The 21,186-nt window shown below is 57.6% G+C and overlaps 1 protein-coding gene across 1 annotated transcript; it reads left to right on the top strand.

Moving 5' to 3' along the window:
* The first annotated feature begins 296 nt into the window (after positions 1 to 296).
* On the top strand, positions 297 to 20,314 carry Als2cl (ALS2 C-terminal like). The gene is made up of 26 exons (XM_076844730.2): positions 297 to 1,094; positions 4,010 to 4,138; positions 5,022 to 5,220; positions 5,539 to 5,604; positions 6,051 to 6,216; positions 6,712 to 6,843; positions 7,474 to 7,593; positions 8,940 to 8,998; positions 9,110 to 9,176; positions 9,439 to 9,635; positions 10,777 to 10,842; positions 11,224 to 11,322; positions 11,421 to 11,582; positions 12,271 to 12,382; positions 13,162 to 13,239; positions 13,992 to 14,122; positions 15,233 to 15,406; positions 15,513 to 15,609; positions 15,833 to 15,990; positions 16,513 to 16,578; positions 16,889 to 17,062; positions 18,065 to 18,107; positions 18,783 to 18,844; positions 18,952 to 19,101; positions 19,398 to 19,494; positions 19,856 to 20,314. Exons 1-26 carry the CDS (start codon positions 1,070 to 1,072, stop codon positions 19,934 to 19,936), a joined length of 2,910 nt encoding a protein of 969 aa, XP_076700845.2. The 5' UTR covers positions 297 to 1,069; the 3' UTR covers positions 19,937 to 20,314.
* The last annotated feature ends 872 nt before the right edge of the window (positions 20,315 to 21,186 follow it).

The following is a 21,186-nucleotide window of genomic DNA, read 5'->3' as shown; positions in this document are numbered from 1 at the left end:
TGGGGGCAGGGGACTTCCCCCAAGGTCGCCCAGACAGGAGTAGTGGCTGGAGGACGCCTAGCTCAGTGGCTCGCTTGAATCCTCTCTAGGCTCAAAGTTTCACGAATCCACCCAGTGCTCCTCTTGGGGCGGCCTTGGGGACTCAGAGCGGGTCAACAGTGTCACTGAGCTGTAAACCGGGCTGCAGAGAGCCAGAATCCGTGGGCGAGGAAACCGTAACCGCCTCCGGAACTCTGCCGGCCGTCCTCGGAGTCTTTGGGGGAGGCCAGGAGAGGCGGGAGAGACGGGCCAGGGTGGGGACGTGGGGTGCGAGCGGAGCGGGCGCAAGGCCAGAGCCGGGCGCCACCTCCGTCGGCGCCGCCTGATGCCTTCCGAGCCCAGCAGTCGCTGAAGACCAGGCGAGAGACCCCTGGCGCAGGTGGTTGGGACACCGGCCCCGCCTCCCCGCGAGCCCCACCCCGAGCCCCTCCCCTGGTGGGGCGGGGCCGGCGTGCGGCGTGCGGGCTGCGAGGAGCTGCGCGGGTTCTCCCGAGGCGCCCGCCCCGCCAGGTAAGGGCGCGGGTCTCGGGGCGGGGTCCGCTGCGGAGCCTCTGCTTGACCGAGTGGGTGCCCTCGAATCCCCTGGCCGCTAAGTCGCGGTCCCTGCGCGACTCTGACTCCTGCTGCGTTCACACCCAGGCAGTCCATCCAAGTTTGTCTGAAGATCTCCCCAATCTCCGCCCCAGCGAGGTTTCTGGAGATGTCCTACCTGCCTCGTGGCCACCCGGCTCCGGATTAGGGACAGGGCGGGGACAGCCCCACGGGGCCGAGCACAGCACAAGCACAGTGTCCAGGGCCCTGGCCAGGACTGTTTTGCAGGAGGCTGCCAGAAGGAGGTGATACTGGCTGGCCCCGGGCTGAAGGGCCTAAAAGAGAAGCTGAGATGGTGATGTTGCCCGCCTGGGAACCGTGTGGACAAATGCACGAAGGCTGGAACAGAATCGTGAAACTCCAGTGACCTGAGTGTGCCCGGTCAGGCAGAGGAAGGAGAGCTGGACTGCAGAGCCAAGAGACTTCCAGAGCAAGAAGCATGGAGCACCGAGGGCAGAGGACAGGTGCTGCTGGGAGAGGAGGGGGTGGAGATTGTGAGTGGCAGGTGTGACAGTTCCCTGCACTTTCCTTGGGCAGTCACTTTCTGTACTGGGGTTGCTGGTTGATTAAGGGGCCTCCAGGCCAACCCAGGAAAAGGCCTGCACAGCAGGCAGAACAGCCTGCCTGTCCAGACCAGGAAATACCAGAGTGAGTGCCATGACAGGGTGCGGCTGAGGGGCCTGAGGAGCCAGACCTGGGAGAAGGCAGGGCAGCCCCAGGGACCCTGCTTGGAAGCAGGTTGGTGTGGACAGAGACCAGGAATGCAGAGAGCCAGCGAGCCACAGGGGCAGTAGTTGATTCACCTGTGCATGCCAGGACTGGCCAGTTTTGTCCTGACCCCACCCCATCAAGTCTCCTGGGGACAAAACACCAGGCTGGGCCTGCCAGGAACTCACTGTGTGCCTTGGGTGAGTCACCCTGCTGGGAGTCCCGCAGCAGGAGTCCGGTATCCATATGAATGTAATTTTTAACATAATCATATCATCTCAATGGCTAGCTGGCATCACCTATCAATCAAAAATGCCATGCATCATATTAATTGGCTGTGGCTCCCAGCATCACCCAACCTCTCTGAGCCACTTAGCTTAGGTGAGCTTCGTGGGGTAGGGAATCAGAGGCCTGAGTCTGAGCCTTGTAAGTGCTCTACAGGGTATCTCTGGACCCTCCCATTTTTCTTGGGCCTCAGTTTTCCCATCTATAAATCCTGCATAGCCTGCAGCTGAAGAACCTTTGAACTGGAGGGAGGGAGAAGATGAGGAGGTCCTGCTCTTGAGCAGAAAGGTGTGGAATGGGTGGTAGGGCTAGGGCTGGGGAGGGGAACACTCCTGTTTCACCCCCCCCCCCCCCAAGTTAAGTTTTAGCCCCTCCTCCTCTGCGGATACACACACTCATGCACATTCATGCCTGGCCTCACCCTTACCCTCATACCCTTATCATAACTTCCAGGAAGAATCTCAAAACTCCCTGGCCTGAGAGTAGGGCCTCTCCCCTAGGAGCCATCACACCAGGCTCCCAGCCCCCAATTCAGCCCTCCTCCACCCTCCACCTCATGACCAGGCTTAACTTCTGCCCTTTTCTCTGCTGTATGACTCGCTTTCCCAGAGTTAGGGATCCATTTGTGGCCACAGGCCTAGAGGGGCGTCCAGAGTTCGTGGCTGTCAATTTATTGAGTCTATAGTGGTTTCTGGCTACTTTGGGGAGTGGGGAGCTGAGGACAGGTTCCCCACACTCAGTGAAACTTTGCTCCACACTTTGTAATTTTTGAGGGGTGACTAGTTTGGACTGGATAGAGAAGCCTCTCCTGGGGAGCAGCTGAGATCTGTGTCTTGCACCAGAGTAGTTCAAGGCCAGGGCGATAGACTGTCTATTCCATTTTTTCTGGGAGCATGGATGAGGGTCATGTGGGCCCAGGACACATTTGCCAATCCTGAAATCCCTGACTGGGCTCTCCTGGTCTGCCTGGAGCCCCCTATGTCCCTGGGACTGGGGCTGCCACAGAGACCTGCAGAAGTGGCTGCAGCTGGCTGTCTAGTTGCTTCCTCTTCCTGCCTCTCCCTCCCAAAGCAGCAGCAGCAGGAAAGGTGGGGCAGGAATGCCTGGGCCAGGCCCTGGGCCAAAGTTCTGAAGCACCCGCCCAACTCTGCTCCAGAGCCAAATCTACCGGAGTCCTAGGCTCTGCCAGGGCCTGTGACACCCCATAGCATCCTTGGGGTTGGTTGGGGAAGGTAAGACCCCTTCCCATTTGCCCTTTTGGGTCTGCCCATCAGTGACTGCTCAGATGATGTCTCTTACCCCAGGTCTGCCAATTCCAAAGCCTCAGAGGGTCAGGACCAGGGAGAGAGGCAGTCTGAGGCCTTCAGCCAAAAGGCCCTCTCCCTTTCTACCCTGAGGTACTGGACCAGGTTGTTTGGGCAGATGAACTTCTTTGCTGGGTGAGGGCATCGATGTTTGGTGGGGGAAGGCTTAGAGGCCACAGTGTGGCTGTGGGGATTGGTTAAGGCCAGGACCTCACCCTGCCTCTCCCTCCAGCCAAGATACTGCATTCACAGGTGACCTCTGCTTGCTTGGAGGCCCTCCCTCCATGCAGAGAGCCTTAAGGCTGAAGCCTACCTATTTGTCTACTCCAGCAGCTCCCACCTCTTGAGTGGGACCTACCTAGGAGGCTCAACCTGTTTGGGGGGGCAAAGAGGGTCTGGGCTCTTCTCCATGCTGACCTTTCTCATTGCTGAGCACCATCTCTGCAACTATCACCAAGTTCATCTCCCAAAGTGTGACTTTGGTCCTACCACTACATTGTTCTGAGTTCTCTGTGGCTCTCTGCAGTTTACAGAGGTAAAGTGAGGTTCCTCTGTTGGTCAATTAGGGTGCTGCTTGTTGGGCCGCCCTCAGAGGCTGGATTGCACTCTCACGTTCTTCATTCTATGTGTTGTGTTCTATCTTCTTCATTTCTTACCCATCTGCCATGGCTCCCCTGTTCTATCAGACCTCTCCTGGCTTATGCAACCCTGTTGGGTGACAGGGAGCCCAGAGCCATGGCCTCAAGGATAAGATTTGGCTCCTTTGACAACATGTTTTTAGAGATGGCAGTGTCCCTCAGTGGAAAGGTGGCTAGGTCAGAGCAACACTACATAGTACGCACTTGGGATCCATGGCTGGTGTCTGAGCAGGGCCATGAGCTTGAAGAGGACGTGCCCTTTTGGATAGAAAGGGATGCTTCCTTGGGCAGCTGAGCCCTCTCTCCCACTCCTTCCATCCCCCTCAGCTTACCCAGTCCGAGAATAGGGCAGATATCAGTGGCCAGTTCAGAAAGCCCTTGAGATGACCTGCGCTCCTGGCAGTCCTGCTAATCCTATCTGACTGTTATCTGTGTTCTACCTAGGAAGCCCTGAAACCAGCACCCTGGTCTTGTGTGGCCCTGAGGAGGCGGCCCTGCTGCGGCTGGAGGAGGTCTTCTCAGCCACTCTTGCCCGCATCAACAACCTTATTCTCCAGCCTCTGCTCTCCACCGGTGAGTCTAGGCACTCTGCGGGAAGGGCAAGGGACGTAGGATGGCCCCAGGGACAAGAGGTCAACCTTTTTTTTTTTTGTTTTTTTTAAATTTTTTTTTTATTGGTTATTCAACCTTGTTGCACCCTCTGAACCAACCGTAGCTTTCTCAGTATGAAATGGAGTAGTGACTCTTGGTATCTTTTGAAAGAACTGGAGTCCTTGCTCCTAATTCCTTCAGGAGTCCTAAGAGGCCAGACCATGACCCTAGGGTGAAGCCTGCATCTTTCTGTGCATAGAGATCAAATTCCTTTTCTCCCAGGGCATAGGCCTGGGGATGACCCTCTGCCCCGGTTTTCATCTTTTTCCCACCCAAGGGTGCCTGCCCTGATGAGAAGGCAGATGCCTTTTTGTTGTTGTTTATGGACCTTTATTTATTTATATGTAGTGCTGAGAATTGAACTCAGTGCCTCACACATACCAGGGAAGTGCACTACCACTGAGCCCCAGCCCCAGCTTCCAGATGCCTGGGTTTTACTTCCATCTTGAGTCTTACTTGCTAAGTGACCTTGGGCAGGTACCTTCCTCTTGGGGCTCTCTTTGTGAAATGGCCCAGGAATGACTGCTGACCCTATAGACTCCACATTATGGATGTGAGAAATCCAGAGGAATTCAGAGACTCAGGGAGAATTAGCATATTCAGTTCCCTAGATTCTCAGGGTTATCTTGATTAGTGAGAAGATACACATCCACTCCTTGAGGGTGCTCTGGGCTGCTCCATCCTGCCCTTCCCCTGATGAGCTCTAGAGGGCACTAATTCTGTCCCAGGACCCCAGACATGCAGTACTCCTCTACAGCACAGGGCTCTGTCCACTGCTCACAGAGTGACTGTGCTCCCTCCCCAGACCCAGAGTCTTCAGATTCCCAGGACAGAGAATGCCTGCGGCTCCTTCAACAGCTGCACAAGAGCTCCCAGCGACTGGGGGAGGTGACTGAGGAGAGTCTGTACTCCCTGTGGGAGAGGCAGCGCCACCCGCGCTCCTTTGGCTTGGAGTCCCTGCTGCTGCTGCGCAGTGCTGACCTCGTCATGCAGGTCCACATGGAGTAAGACCACTAAGACGGCCTTGGTGTCAGAGTACCCCCTGGCATTAAGGCTCACCTGGGGTGGGGCTCACCTGGGCTTGGATGTTTGCCTGATGGTGACAGGCTTGGACACTCCAGAAATGAGTCCTGGGGCCTCACTGGGAACAAAACTGTGAGTCAGCTGTCTTGTTGGTTGAGGACTGGAGGTCACCCGTGCCCAGAGCCAGACCCTCAAGGCATAGCTACTCCAAGGGTGGCATTTGTGGACCCCACAGGGTGGTGGCTTGGGTTTGGAGGTGGAGGCTGAGCTTTCAGGGTGTGCCCTTGTGCCGTCTGCAGGTACATCGAGTCCTACACGAGCTGTTTGGTGGTACAGGCCTTTCACAAGGTGGCAAAGAGCAAGAGGTGAGCACAGGGCTGCTACTGCAGAGGACCCTGGGGTGGGTGGGGTGTGTCCATTGCCACAGCAGCAGGTAGCACAGCCCACCCCTCATCCTGAAGGACTCCTGCTTTAACAAACCTACCCAATGTACAATGGGAGAGAGAGAGAGGGCTGGTGAGGCCAGGAGCAGAATCCAGACACCCACTTTTGAGGGTAGCTCTGGGACAGGAAAGGAGGGTGTTCCTACTCATGAGTGGATGATTGTAATCGGGATCCCTTCCCAAGCTGAGCTGCTACTACTAAACCCAGGAGGGGCACCTCAGGCACCGTGTTGGTCTGATAGAGTACAGGTTTGGAGTCTGGGGCTGGCCCTGGTATCTGGGGGAGTAGTCCTGGCAGGGAGGTGATGGAGGTGGGTGTGGGAATGGAGGGTTGGGTGAAGGTGGTGTGTGACTCTCTCTGCACACAGTGTGTACTGGCGTGGGCGACAGAAGGTACTACGGCAGATCCTGACAGGCATGGGCTGTGAGGGCTCCTTGGGCACCACACTGGCCCAGGCCCTCCGCCAGCCCCTTACCCAGCACGTGCAGCAGTACGTGCTCTTCCTGCTGAGCCTCCGGGACACCATCGGGGAGGTGGGTATCAGGGGGTAGCCTGTGGGGAAGCTAAGGGAGGGGAGAAGCAGGGCCCAGGCTCAGGAGACCCCGGATGACACTCAGGGGCCTGAGTTTAAGAAAGACCCAGGCAAGCCTAGGGTTTGGAGGGAACTTAGCCCTGCCCTGGGGAAGGGGTTTGAGGATGTGGCTCTGCTGTAGGGATTTTTAATGGGTCACAAGCCAGCCCTGGGGTGTCTGAGGCATGTGACCTTGCCCTGGGGGAACCAGAGAGAATCCTGGGCTGGTATGAGGACTCATGGCCCCAGGGCCACTCTGGTCCTGACTCCTCTGGAAGCACCTTCATACCCTCTCCCCAGTAGAAAACTGAATTGTCAGAGAGAAAAGGACAGTCCTTGGCCTGGGTTCAGGTCTCTGACCAGCCTCTGTCAGGACAGGGCCAATATGGGCATCACAGGTGGAGGACGGTTCCAACAAGCCTCCTATACCCTCATTGTCTGCTCTGTCCCACTGCAGCGTCACCCTGCCCAGGAGCTGGTGATGCATGCAGTCACCGTCTTCGGGAACCTACAGTCTTTCATGGGTCAGGCATTGGACCAGGCTGTGGCCACACAGGCTCTCTGGCACACCCTGAGTAGCCAGCTGAGGGTGAGTTTGGGGCCTGAGAGGTGGCAGCGAAGGGGTTTCTGCATTGGACATAGGGACAGGGCCGCTAGGTGGCTTGAGCTGTTTGCTGCATGCTCCTTGCCTATTTCCCAATCTAGAAGCTGGGTTGGTCGGGGAACAAGGTGCTGTAAACCATCTTCATCCATCTGCTAAGCAGCTCCTGGGCTGGCCCTGCCTGGCTCTGGGGAAAGGTGGTCAGCAGAATGGACTCTCTCCAGTGTGTCACCAGTCACACCTCTGTGCCCCTGCCACTATGTCATGGGCTGCCTCTGCTAGAAGGAGAGACCCTGTGCCCTGAGAGAGTGGCAGACGGGGGCCCAGTATAGAGCATTATAATAGGGGACAAGAGCTACTGCAGGGAGTCAGGGCTTGAGGGTAGAGTGACCCGTGGCCCAGGGGTGGGGTGTGGGAGAGGACACAGTGAAGCTTCAGGAGAGAGGCCCTGCTGCACTGCTGGGAGAGCTCAGGAATGACCACGATCGCAGAGCTCCAGCACTGGTCACTGAACCCAGGGTCACTCCAGTCCACTACGGGAGGCCTCTGGGAGGAGTCTGGGCAGCAGCAGCAGGGCAGGGGTGCTTCATCCTTGCTCCTCCTTCCTCGCCTCTCCAGGATGTGCTCTGCACCCCTACCCACCGACTCCTGCAAGACAGCCAGGACGTCCCTGTTGTGGTCACCCCTCTGCGGGCTGAGCGTGTGCTGCTCTTTGATGATGCCCTCGTCCTGTTGCAGGTTGGGGTGGGGCTGACCCCAGTGGGGTGCTGGAGTCTGGTTGAAAAAGGAGTGGGAAAGGGACAAGCAGCTGAGACGGAGGGCATGGACTTGGGAAGGGGGGAGAGACGGAAAGGCCAAGGGCTGAGGAGGGGCGCTTGGCCAGAGCCATCGCTGATGGAGGGGCTCACAGGAACGCTGTCAAGGTGCGTCCGGCTTCAGCCGCCCCCCTGATGCCTTGGTTGAAGCTTTCACTTTGGCCTCCCCATAGGGAAAGTAGGCATTGTTGAGAGTAAGTGTGTCTACTTAGTTCCCTTCATACTCAAGAGAAGATCCCCAGGGGAAAGGCTGGGTGAGGAGGCTCCCAGGGAAGAACCCCGCAGAAGCAGCTCTGGGGCTCTCGACATTGCAAAAGTCAGGAGGGAGGTAGACCTGGGTTTTGGTAATTGTTACATATTGCCTTTGTGATATCCATGGCACTGTCCCCTTTGTCCTCAGAATGTCAGCATGGAGCTCCCCTTGCAGACAGGGAAGCCGAGGCCTGGGAGGGATGCTACTTGCCCAACCCCAGCCCTGTCTCCTGAAGCCTGGTTTCGGACTTAGTTTGTGTATGCGTTGCCCCTGACTTCTGTGTGCCAGAGATGTTGCCCCTAACTGAACCAGCCCTTTCCTCCCCTGGGCCTTTGCATATGTCATTCATTGTTGCTGCTAGACCTTCTCTTTTCCTTGGCATGTGTCTGCAAACTCCTTTTAGCCCTCATCCCTAGACTCCTGCTCCTCCTCTTTCTGGCCATGGAGCCGTGAGTGGCCCTCCTAGACCAACTGGGAGGTCACAGGTCAGACTCTTCCCAAAGGAAGGGACTTTCTGTCTAATTCAGAGCAAGAAGGCCTTCCAGGTAGAAGGAACAGCATGAGCAAAGTTCAAGAGTGAGGAGAGTTTGAGGCCAACTAAGGGCCGTGTGATGGTGGCATGGTATGATGCTAGGTTTGAAGAGGGTGAGGGCTAGGGCTAGGGCCACAAGAACCTGAAGTGGTCTCTGGGAACTTCCACGTTAGGCTCAGCCGTGGGTCTCCAACTCCCAGGCAGGAGAACTCAAGAGACCCTTCCAGCAGGAGCTGACAAGGTCCAGGCTGTATTTACCAACCACTCTGATAGCCACAGGGGAGAGGGAGGCTGGTCCTGGGTATCTGGCCAGGCCCTGAGGCAGGAAAATAAATGGAGGAGCTGCCCTGAGAAGAGGAACAGACTGCACAGAGAGAGATTCAGTGCTGGGCATGCTGCACTAAGCAGCCTGGAGCCACCTAGGTGTTCATGCGTAGGGCAACCTGAGCAGAGGGCAGGTGAGCACCTGTCCATCTTCTTCCAGGGCCACAATGTCCATACCTTTGATCTGAAGCTGCTGTGGGTGAATCCTGGGCAGGACAGGTGAGCACTCCCCTCTGCTGACACCCCTGAACTTCCTTCCCTCCACTCCCTGACACGTGTCCACACCTTCGGACCTCCTGGACGGAACTGGGGCCTATTCATCACCTCTAGGTACACGTTCCACCTCCTCACACCAGAAGAAGAGTTCTCCTTTTGTGCCAGGGATCCCCAGAGCCAGGTGAGTGGGGAGAGCTGTGACCTGGGGGCTGGGAAAGGGAGGACCCTTAGAACAGGGGCCCGAGGTGATCCCTACCCTCGTCTCTTCCAGTCTCCTGGGCACCCTTGAGTGAGCAGACAGGGATCTTGGTCTGGGAGGGCTGCAGGCGACAGCCAGGAGCAGCAGGTGGAGGTGGGGGGGTGCAGCCTGGAGCTGCCCCAGAAGCTGTCTTTAAGGGAACACCCGCAGCAGTGGCCTGTCCTTGCTTCCGTGTCCCCACCAGGTGGTCTGGCAGTGGAAGGTGACCCAGGCCGTGTGCCAGGCCCTACGTGGGAAGAAAGACTTCCCGGTGCTGGGGGCGGGCCTGGAGCCATCAGAGCCTCCTGTCCGCCGCTGCGGAGCCTACACCTTCCGCGCTGAGGGCCGGCTCTGCCAGGCGACCTACGAGGGCGAGTGGCGCTGGGGCAGGCCCCACGGCAAGTGAGTGACCGCACTCTGGGCTGGACCTGGCAGGGGCCTGAGGGCCAACGGGACCCTGGTGGACCTCGCAGTCTCCGGGCTGTGTGTCCATGAGTCTGTTCTATTTGCCCCTCAGAGTTTCTCTTAAGTCCTCTTGAGTAGGTCCTGGCCTGCAGTAAGTCTGTGCCAAAAAAAATCTCAATGGTGACATTGGAGAGCAAGGGCCTGCCACCAGGGGCCTGGCCTGCAGGGGCTGTAGTTGCCACTGCTTCTTAGGAGGGTGGGCGAATAATTCTCCTGTCTACACAGCTCTGTCTCTTGGTGACCCAGAGGCCTGACCACCTTCTTGCTCCACAGGTCCTTTTGAGGACCCTCTGGGCAAGAGTTTTCACTCATTTTATAGGTGCAGAAACTGAGGCCCAGGGACTGCCTTGACTTGCCCAGTCACAGGTCTACAAGACCCCATAAGCAGGCAGGCCTATGGTCCCAGCTTTGCCACAGCTGGGGACACTTTCCATTTGGGGTTAAAGAAGGGACCCAGAGAGGAGAAAAGACTCGTAAAATCATTCTCTCAAGCATAGCCATAGTTTCTAATACACGACCTCCTTCCTACAAGAGCTGAGGGGCTTATGAACAAAGAGACCCCCCACCAAAAAAAACAAAAACACAATCAGTACTCTATCCAAAGAAGGGAGGAGGGGGGCCAACGCCCCACTGACTAATAATGTTTAGCTTGAAGTTGAAGTTCAGCTCAGAGCTTCCTGTTGGTCAGGGCAGAGGGAGCTAGATGTTTCCAGGAGTGTCCTGGGAGGTGCCCATGAGGCTGCTGGTGCCCTTGAACAGGAGTGGAGAGAGCGGAAGGGGTGTTCTGGGCGGTGGGGGTGGGGATGGGGGACTACGGACCATCCCACAGATCCTCCCTCTTGGTTTTGTCTGCACATAGGCTGCACCCCCGCTCCATCTTCCTTCCAGCTACCTCCACAAGGTGGAGGGCATGGGGGGTGTCTTAAAGCAGAGACAATAGGGCTGGGAGGAGGTGGAGTCTAGGCCAAGGGAGATCCAGGGGCTGTGGGGAGGGTCGGCCTCTTACAGAGTCTCTGGCTGGGGTTGTTGAGGATGGATCTGGTGGGCCCCGATGTCGTGGATCTCCACTGTGTTCCAGGGGAACCCTGAAGTGGCCGGATGGACGGAATCACGTGGGGGATTTCTTCAAGGGCCTGGAGCAGGGGTAAGGCTGATGGAGACTGAGGCTGCAGTGTGTGTATGCGTAGGGAAGGGGCTTCAGTCTCTGTGCCCAAACCTCCAGCAGGAGTGTCGGGACCATATGGCCCAGCTCCTGTCATTGTACCAAGGGGAAACCTTGGTACCAAGGCTCCTGACAGGGGCGTCTCTGCAGGGGCTCGTAGAGGAGTGTTTCAGGGCCAGGCTTCCCAGGCCTCATGGTGGGCATGACAGAGAGAGAGGTGTCCTGATGCCTTGGAAGAAGAGGGGGGCTGTTCTCCCTGTTATCTGAGACGGTTCCTTGGGGACAGGGACACCCTGAGTGGCATGGTGTGGCTGTGCCCGGAGGTGGCCCTTGGGGCTGACTCCCCTCCCCCCACACCCTCAGCTTTGGCATCCACCTGGTGCCCCAGGCCGCTGAGGACAAGTTTGACTGTTACAAGTGCCACTGGCAGGAGGGCAGCATGTGTGGCTACGGCATCTGTGAGTAAGTGGCCCCGGCTGGTGGGGGTGGGGTGGGCCTGTGGGAGGGCAAGTCCTGGGCCCAGCTGTGAGGCAGGGCCAGCTGTTGGTGCTGCTCTCCAGGTACAGCACTGACGAGGTGTACAAGGGCTACTTCCAGGAGGGCCTGCGGCATGGATTTGGGGTGCTCGACAGCGCACCACAGGCGCCCCAGCCCTTCAAGTACACAGGCCACTGGGAGAAAGGCCAGAGGAGTGGCTATGGTGTCCAGGAGGACAGTGACAGGTGAGTGCTCACAGCCACCAACCCAGGGTGAGGGGCAGAGAGGATCCTCACAGGCCAAATGGTCTCAGGCTCCCTGTGTGCTCCCCGCGTTCCTTCGGCATCCGCCGCCTCTGCCACATTCCCTTGGCTGCTGCTGAGGCTCAGGCCGAGGGAGACTGACCATCCCGACTGCAGGGCCCGCCAGTTCTGGCGTCCTCTCTGTTAGAGAGGAACCTCTAACCTGGTCCCATTGAGGAACTGAAAGTCTTCCAGTCTCTCTGGGTGGGACAGAGCTGCAGGTCCTTGGCCTGGCATTGAGACCACACCTAATCTTCTGATCTGACCCCCTGCTAGGCCTCCCACGCACCCCCAGCCTCTCGGGGCCACTGACCGTCCCCACAGATCTGTTGTGCGCTCCTCCCTCCCTGGTTTTGTCTGCACATAGGCTGCACCCCCACTCCATCTTCCTTCCTGCCACCTCCACCAAGAAGTCCCCCAGGATGCCCTCCCCAGGCAGGCTTCCTCCCCCCTTTCACCCTCTGTTCCTCTTGGGGATTCTGACCTCACCTGCCCCAAAGTCGGAGTTGAGTGGATTCAGATATGTCACTGCTCCTAGACTGTTCCCCCACCCTGCCCTCTGCTGGCCCAGCACACAGAGGTGCTCAGTAAGATTCTGATCCAACTCTGGCCATACCCTCTCTTCCCCCAGGGGTGAGCGCTACATTGGCATGTGGCGGGCTGACCAGCGCCATGGCCCAGGGGTTGTGGTCACTCAGGCGGGTGTCTGCTACCAGGGCACCTTCCAAGCGGACAAGATGGTGGTGAGTGGGGTGACCTGCTTGGGTCCCGAGCTCCCGGTAGCCTCAGTAACCTACATCTGCAGGCTCCTCACTGGACTCCTAGCTCCGGGCTACCTGCCCCCCTGCTTTGTAGGATCCCCAAGGGAACCCTGCATGTTGATGTCATTATCCTAGCATAGGAATGAGGCTAGAGCAGTCAGAGGACCTGCCCGTGTCACATCCTACTAAGCAGCAGAGCTGAGGCTCAAACCCAGGTCCCCACAGCTTGGTCCCTCAGCTCTCCCCTCTGCCTTGCCTGAACTCAGCAGGTGATTTGTGCATGGTAGGCTGTGGCCTATGACTGTCCTTGTTATTATGACTTCTTTGTTTATGCTCCACTTTGTTCTGAAAAGCATTAAGGAAAACCTACAGATAAAAAGAAAAGGCAAGAATAGGTACAAAAAATAGATTTACAACCAAGTTGAACACAGACTGTCCTGTTTGGCTCTGAGCTTCCTGACTGCTGCTGTGGCAGGGAAGCAGGGATGTGCTGCTCTTCCTGAGCTCCCAGGGGCTTCCTGCAGAGGGGGTGAGCAGCCAGGTCTGTTTAGGGGAACCCCAGGATGAAGTCCATGGGGCTGGCCAAGGGTCAGTATCCCACTTAGGCATAGTCCTGGAAGAAGGCGACAAGGCTTAGAGCCCCTCTCTCCTGGTGTCAATGTCCACCTCCCATCTTTACGGTCCTTCCCCCTCCCCCTCCCCCTTCCCGTGTCCCAGCCCATCCTACTCACCCTCCCTGTTCCCCATGCCCTCCTTCCAAGGGCCCAGGCATCCTCCTCTCTGAAGATGACTCCCTGTATGAGGGCACCTTCACCAGGGACCTGACGCTCGTGGGCAAGGTGAGGGCCCCTGGGACCTTGCTCCACACCCTGCCAAGGCCCTGAGTGGCATCTCCTACCTCTGTCCTAGAGCCCAGAGCTGAGAGATCAGGCAAAGGGTGGTGGAGGGCCCTTCCTTTGCCTCCATGGGGGTGGGGGTGGGGTGCAATGGCCCTGCCATGGAGTCACAGTTTGATTCTGGAGCAACCTAAGAGGGGACTAGAGAACTTGCCTCATGTCTAGAGGATGCTGGTGGTCTCTGGCTGTGTCCCCTCAATGACCCCTAGTTCAGAACACCTGGCTTCTACCATCACCAGTGCCCTGGGCTGCAGACCCTGGAGACACTGTCCTTTGTATGTTCCTGCCCAGGCTGCCTCAGCAGAAGGCAGCGGTGCCCTGCTGGGGCCCGTGGAAGTGTAGGCCCTTTAGGACAAGGACAGGAGGGCACCCCTGGTGTATAATGGGTGGACATCGGGGTGCTGTGTGGGACAGCCCCATGCAGCCAGGAGTTGGCCCTCCCCAGCCCCTCAGTGCCGGTCCTCCCTATTCTCCTCTGTGGGTCCCTTCTCCGCCTTTCACCCCTTCCTGCTTTGAGAGGGGGATGCAGCTGTTGGTGGGGGCTCCTCAGAGCATTCAAGCCCTCAGGGAAGGAGCAGATTGAATGGGTGCTGGGAAGGTCCCCTCGGTCTGCAGCCCGTCTGACCCAGATGGACAGGCGTGAGGCCTGTCATCATGGGGTAGAAGCTGGACATACAGACATCCCTGCCTCCCAGGGCAAGGTGACCTTCCCCAACGGCTTCACCCTGGAGGGCTCATTTAGCAGCGGGTCAGGGAAAGGACTGTATACACAGGGAGTGCTGGACACGGCTGCCCTCCCACCAGACCCAAGCAATATCTGCAAGAGGTAAGAGCCTGGCCCGCCTGGCCCCGGCCCACTAGGGCCTGTCTGTATGTGTCTGTTTTCACCCCCAAGGTTCAGGTCTCAGTGGATGAGCTTAATCCTCCAGAGAGCCAAAGGCAAACAACCCTCCAGTCAGAAACTCTTGGAATCAAGAGCTGTGTGGAGATAACTCCATACACCATAAAACAGAAGAAAAATGTTAATTTTTTGCTTTGATCCTGATCTTTTTTTCTAGAAAGGGTACAGACAGTTTACAAACCAAACACGATAAAAAAGAAAGAAAAATGATGAGTTGCTCTTAAAAGACAGGGATAGACAGATAAATACTACAACAGTTAGTTGAGCTCTAGCCTGGCTCAGAGTTCCCTGGCAGCCAAGGTGAAGAAGGAGATTTGCTATATGGATTTATTGTCACTGTCAAGCGATGTTTTGGAGAGGAAGAGACTTTTTTTCCCCTATGCAGATAGAGTTCTTCCTTAGAAAACTGTAATCCGAGCAGTGATTTGCCAAGTCTGCTGAGAAACACTTGGGCATGTGCGAGAATCGGTATGGATAGAGGTTTTAATGAGCCGTGGTCCCAAGCAGCAGTGAGATGTAGAGAGGGGTGCAGCTGACTCGTGGACTCACCATCCCTGCATGCTGCCTCTCTGACAGCAGGAGCTGGGGTAGACAGCAACCCCTAGGGGCATGCCCCAGCTGGCTGGGGTACAGGCAGGGGATAATCTGTGTGATACCAGAGGACAGGACTCCGTTAGTCACAGTCCATTAGATGCACACACAGCCAGGCCTCAGCCTGTTGGCCAAAGCAGGATCAACTGCAGGAAGGAACAGGCTGCGGAGGAGGATAGAGCAGGGGTCATGGCAGGGGAATCCTGGGCTTTAAGCACTGGTCTATCCTGGGTCAACATCCCCTTTCTGAGCTTGGCCTTAATCCTGGTCTCGATCCTCCCAGGTTCTATATCCTGTCACTTCTCCATGGCAGAGTCCATTCTCTTGTCCGTCTGTCTGTCTGTCTCTTGGAGCAGCACCGGAGGTTGGCACTGCCCCTCTCAGGGCCTGGACAGGGTCCTGCCTGCTTCAGCTCCACCTCTCCCCTGTCTCGCCACATCACAGGCAGCTGGGTCTGGGCGCCTTCCCCGTGGAGAGCCGCTGGCAGGGAGTCTACAGGCCCTTCTGGCACTTTGTGCTTGCCGACTGCCCTGGAGACCTGCAGGAGGCCCTGCTGGGCTTCCACATGCAGAGCCCGAGGGAGCTGCGCAAGTCCCAGGAGTACCTGTGCTGTGAGAGGTGAGGCCCGCGGTGCCCGCGTGCGCGTGCCCAAGGGGCAGAGGGCCGGGGAAGGCTCCCTGGGGCCTGGGCGTGGGTGAGGGACGCTGTGCATGGTGCTGCCCAGGAGCCACCCCAAGGACAGTGCGGGCAATGTGGAAGACATCCTAGAGGAGTTACTGCAGCACCGGGAGCCCAAGGCCCTGCAGCAGTACCTCAGGAAGGTGAGGGCCCTGGGATGGGCGGCCCACGGGGAGGCCTTGCTCTCACTGGGTCCTGCTGGGGAAGGTTTCCGTTTCTCATGGCAGGGTACCGACCAGAGGGGACAGGCCTGTGGGCCCTTTGTCCTCAGAGGGCCACAGTTTTCTGTCTGTGAAATGGGAGCAGCTGGGCCTGTGGCGCTGCTGCTCTGGGTGTTGAGTGCCCGCTGTCTCTGCACTGGCCCAGGCTCTGAGCAATTCGCTGCACCCCCTGGGAAAGCTGCTCCGGACCCTGATGCTGACCTTCCAGGCCACCTATGCGGGTGTTGGGGCCAACAAACACCTGCAGTTTCTGGCCCAGGAGGAGGTGAAGCAGCATGCCCGGGAACTCTGGGCTGCCTACAGGTAGGTGAGCTCCATGGCACCCGGGGCCAGCCACCGCCTCCCCTGTGGCCCCGGGCCGTCACGTCCCTGCAGTAGCTCTTCCTGATACCCTGATAGCCATGGTGCCTTTACCACAGGTCTGATCCAGCAAAGAGCCAAGGGGTTAGAGATGACAAGGGCCCCACTGCAATCCTCAGCTAGAGTCCAAGCCCACGTGGCCCTGGGTAGCTCTAACCCCACTGCAGGCCCAGCCTGACCCGGAACTCGGCACCATCTCTGGTGGCAGGCTAAGCTGCGACCCCATCAAACATTTCGCAAAGAGGCCTTGGATACTGCAGTTCCTCTGCTGCTGGGGCGCAGGACTCTGGCGACATCCTCTAATGGCAGCCTGATGGCTGCTGGGCTTTGAGAGGGTGACACTGCAGGCTCAGTGTCCCTGGTTCTGGGATATAGAACCACCTGCTTTCACCTTGGTGGCTGAGAGGGTGGAGCTTCGGTTCTGTGGTGGTGGCAGCCATGCCATGCCCTCTCGTTGGTTTGCAGGGGTCTGCTGCAGGTTGCCGTACAGCGCAAGGGCCAGGCCCTAGAGGAGGAAGACGAAGAGACAAGGTGACCAGCCCTGGCCCACTGCTCCTGGGGCCTTCCTCAGGGGATAGGGGGAAATGTTGGGCATCCATGCTATTGACCAAGCTAGCATTGTGTCGTGATTCTTTGTGAATCACAGTGAAATGTGGGAAAAGAAGTGAGGGAAGGAGGATCTCACAGATTCAAATGAGTCGACTGAGAATTCTTGGGGAGATTTTCTAGGGAATGTCGAGGCTAGAGGCAGGGGCACCATGGAGGGGGTGAGGAGCTCAAGCACTGATATTCCCACCTGCCAGGCCTCCCACTGTCCCCAACCTGTTCTGGTTTCTCCCAGGGACCTCCAAGTGCATGGATTGATGCTGCCCCTCGTGCTGCCCAGCTTCTACTCAGAGCTCTTCACGCTCTACTTGCTTCTTCACGAGAGGGAGGATGGTCTCTACAGCCAGGGCATAACCCACCTGAGCCTGTTTCCCGACACCAAGCTGCTGGAGTTCCTCGATGTGCAGAAGTAAGCCTCCCTATGCCACCTTAGCCAGTGCTCTAGTGGAACAGACCGTTCATACTCGACTCACACGGCCCTCAACCAAAAGCAGGGCTAGGTTGATTGGCTCACATACTGCAGAGTTCTCAGGTTATGCATTCAGGTGTGGCTGGATCTAGGTGCTCAAAGAGAAGCCCCCTTTTCTTTCTCTGTTTTTTCTCTGACTCTCCTTCGTGGTGACAAACATGGCAGTAGCCTCTTGAGGGTTATACCTTCCCAGCTCAGTCCCCTCACTGTCCACATAGGCATTTCCTTCCCAACAGCTCCAGCAGAGCACTTGGAGTCCCTCACTGGCTTAGCTTGGGTCTTGAGCCCACCATGAAAAGCAGGTAGCAATGACCAGGCCCGCATCAATAGCCACCATGAAGACTGGGCAAGGTTGAGTGCTCTGGACACTTGGAGAGTCAGGGAGGGGAAGTTCCTGGGAGCAGGTCAGACAGGTATGTGCCATACCTGGGGGCCTCCCTTCTACCCTATCCTTGTCCTTTCTTCTTAGCACCTCTCTAAAACATTGGCACCACGAGTAACTAACCCCTAGTCCCCACTGGGGTGCTTGGCTACAGTCCCTCCTCCTATACGTGGTCTCCTTTGTCACACAGCAAGGGCTTCTGCCTCCAGGAATCCTGCTGTCCCCCTCTGGCCTTGAGTTCCACATCTGTGCCTTGGGATTTTTTTTTTTTTTTTTTTGGTACAGGGGATTGAACTCAGGGGCACTCTGCCATGAGCCTCAGCCACGGCCTACTTTTCTATTTTTTATTTAGAGAAGGGTCTCACTGAGTTGCTTAGGGCCTCATTTTTGCTGAGGCTGGCTTTTCCCATCCCCCTGTTGCAGCCTGCTTTGAGGACTGGTTCCCTTCTCCCAGGCTATCCTCAGCCTTCCTGGGTGACAGCAGCCTTGCCCCCTGAGCTCAGCCCCTGCCCCTCATCCTGGCAAAGCCTCCTGTCATGCTTTTTTTTTTTCAATTTCAGGCACCTGTGGCCCCTTAAGGACCTCAAGCTGACAACCAATCAGGTGAGAGGGTGGGCCCATCGCCTGCCTCAGGATGGCTGTGGGCTGTGAGAGGTGGAGAAAGATGAGGGAGGACATGCCGGGCTTCCTGCCTCATTCTACCTCCCGCGATGACCAGGCTCCAACACAGGCTCTGCCCCTTTTCTCCTGTGTGACCCTCAGCCAGATGCTTGAACCCTGAGTCTCAATTTGCTCCCATGTAAAGGGAGCCACTTGCATGCCCACCTCACAGGGTGGGTGTAGGGTGATAGACACGTGAGACATTTGTTCCCAAAGCGTGTTCCTGACCAGCAGCAGCAGGACCATCGGGAACCAGATTCTTGGACCACCCCACATTTGTTGAGTTAGAAACTGAGGGAGTCACCCAGGAACCTGTGTTGCAATAGGCCATTGGGTTTGGGAACCATTGACATGGACCTTTGGGGTTGGGGGCATCTGGTGACTACTGGCTGCTATGATTAGATCGATCCTCCCAACCCCCTGGAGCTGTTACCCCATTTGATAGTTGCACAAGTGAGGCCCACATGGTGCTGTGACTTACCCTGGGTCACTCAGCCCTCTGGATGGGGCTGTGCTAAAGTCTGTGATGGGGAAGGGACTTGGGGCAGCCTGAGCCCCGGGAATGAGGGCAGGTCAGAGTAAGGACCTCAGCCTCATTTCGGTCTACTCCCCACACAGAGGTACTCGCTGGTCAGGGACAAGTGCTTCCTGTCTGCCACTGAGTGCCTGCAGAAGATCATGTGAGTCCCTGCTCTGGGGAGGTGGGCCGGGGACCTGGGAGTGTGGGGGGTCCCCAGCTGGGGCTGAACCCAGGGATCTTGACCTGAAGCCAGCCACCCTGCCGCAGGACCACAGTGGACCCTCGGGAGAAGCTGGAGGTCCTAGAGAAGACATATGGGGAAATCGAGACCACAGTGACGCGGGTGCTCGGCCAGGAGCACAAGCTGCCCATGGATGACCTACTGCCCTTGCTAGTCTACGTAGTGTCACGGGCCCGGTGAGTCCCAGCCAAGCCAGGTTCATGGTTGGGGTGGGGGTACAGGTGCAGCAGCCCCCTTGCACCCTGCCCGGATGGTCTGAAGTCTCTGGACATCATGGTTACTGACACAGGTTTCTTGGTAGAGACAGAGGCCCGGAAAGGGGAGGGTCCTGTGGGCATCAGAGATAGTGGGGACCACATCTGAGGTGTCCAGCCCTCTAGGCCAAGGCCCCGTCCCTTGCTCAGCTGTGCAGTGCCTCTCCATGATGCCACCGTCTTCTCTCCCTCACTGTCTCGGGGTGGGTGTTCTCCAGAATTCAGCACCTGGGAGCCGAGATCCACCTGATCCGGGACATGATGGACCCTGTCCACATAGGAGGCCTGTATGACTTCTTGCTCACAGCCTTGGAGGTGAGGGACAGGACTATAGGCTGAGGTAGAAAAGTGTTGGCCACAGGGACAGACCTCTTCCCTGCCTCGGACACCCTCAAGGGCATGAGCTCAGATTCACAGCTCGTGTGTTGTGCTTCTGTGGAAAGGGTCCTCGCAGGTTCTGTCCTTGTTAAAAAGGGACTAAGACCTCCAGGCCACATCCCCAAGCCCGGTGGGAGAGGAAAGGTCCCATTTTCCTTGCAGAATGTGACCGAGGGCTGAGTAGGAGACACTTAGTCTGGACCTGGGAGGTGGGTGCCCTGGGCCTTGGGCCCCAGAGCCTGTGCGTGTGGCTAGGAGCAGGCAGGCCCCGGGCCGAGCCTCTCATCTCTCTTTCCAGTCCTGCTACGAGCACATCCAGAAGGAAGACATGAGGCTGCGGCACCTGCCTGGCCACTGGGACTCCAGGGAGCTCTGGTAGCTCCGCCTTTCCGGGACAACATCAGCACTGAGAAGGCCACGCAGACTCCCCGCAGGAGCAGGCAGCGCCATCTTCTCCCGATCACCCAGGGCCAAGGGCAGGATGGGCCTGCGGAGGCAGCTCTTGGAGGAGATGGGCATTTTGTTTTTCAAGGAGAGATGCTGCTGCTGTCCTCCCAGGGTGAGGTGAGGGGCGACAAGTGCGGCCCCAGAGCGCATGGGTTTCCGTTGGTCACTAGGCCAGCCTCCGATGACCCCCTTAATCAGCAGCAGCTCCTAGTCTGGGGTGAGGAGTTGCTGAGCCTCTCTGGGCCTCACGCTGCTGCCTGTCAGATGTAGGGGGAGGGTGGATGGCCCATAAAGGTCCTTCCAGCCACTCGCTGAATTCTGGAGTCCTTTCTGAAGCCAGCCATTAGTTCATGGAGCTGTTCGAAGGCTGTTTGTTGGGTTTTTACTCCTCTAAGTATTCCGGTGACCTGCCTCTTTCCCAGCTCTTCCCAGGGCTAGATGGCCTCCCAGGGTGGGTGGCAGAAACGCTGTAGCTCCTTGCCAGCCTGCTGGGTGGCCTCTGGCAGGTGCTTGCCCTTCTGAGTGTGCAGTGGAGAGTGTGGACTTGGAGTCTCTGAACTGCCCTTGCTTGTCTGTGGTGTAAATGGCGGTAAAGGGTGGGCAGTAAACCCACCTGACTTGCCTTCCTGCCAGCAGACCCCAAGTGGCCCCGAGTTACATGCCTGAGGCCTCTGTTGGAATGTCTGGAAGGAACAACGGGGGTGGGGTGGGGGGGCGGGGGGCGGGGGGACACGACCTGAGACCGATCTGTGTCCTGCTGATAAGCACCTGGAGCCAGGACTCTCTGGAGTTGGGGAGCTTAGGTTTTACTTAGTTTCTCATGCGGAACCCCCAAGTGCAGGAGCTGGACTTGGGGCAGCCTCATCCCTTCCTGGCCTCAGTTTCTCTTCCATCAAGGGGCTTGGGCCAGGTGATCTGCAGGCTTTCCTGCTGCCCTAACAGTTGAGTGTCAGTGGGCAGTGTGACAGTGCTCTGAAGTGGCCAGAAGAGGTGAAGCATGGCCAGGAGGGTGAGCAGGGCCTGATGCTGAGCCCTGGGTCATAACCAGGGTTGGTCTCTGATCCTGACTCCAGGTGTGCCTCCCACTGACCTCAGCCTGTGAGGGAAGGGCTGGAAGCCACCGAGAAAACCACTTACCCCTGAGGGCAAGGCTGAGCCCCAGGGCCCCAGGGCAGGGGAACC

The sequence above is a fragment of the Callospermophilus lateralis genome, chromosome 1, assembly GCF_048772815.1.
Source record: "Callospermophilus lateralis isolate mCalLat2 chromosome 1, mCalLat2.hap1, whole genome shotgun sequence".
Taxonomy (NCBI): Eukaryota; Metazoa; Chordata; class Mammalia; order Rodentia; family Sciuridae; genus Callospermophilus; species Callospermophilus lateralis.
This window is presented reverse-complemented; position numbering and strand designations above follow the sequence as displayed.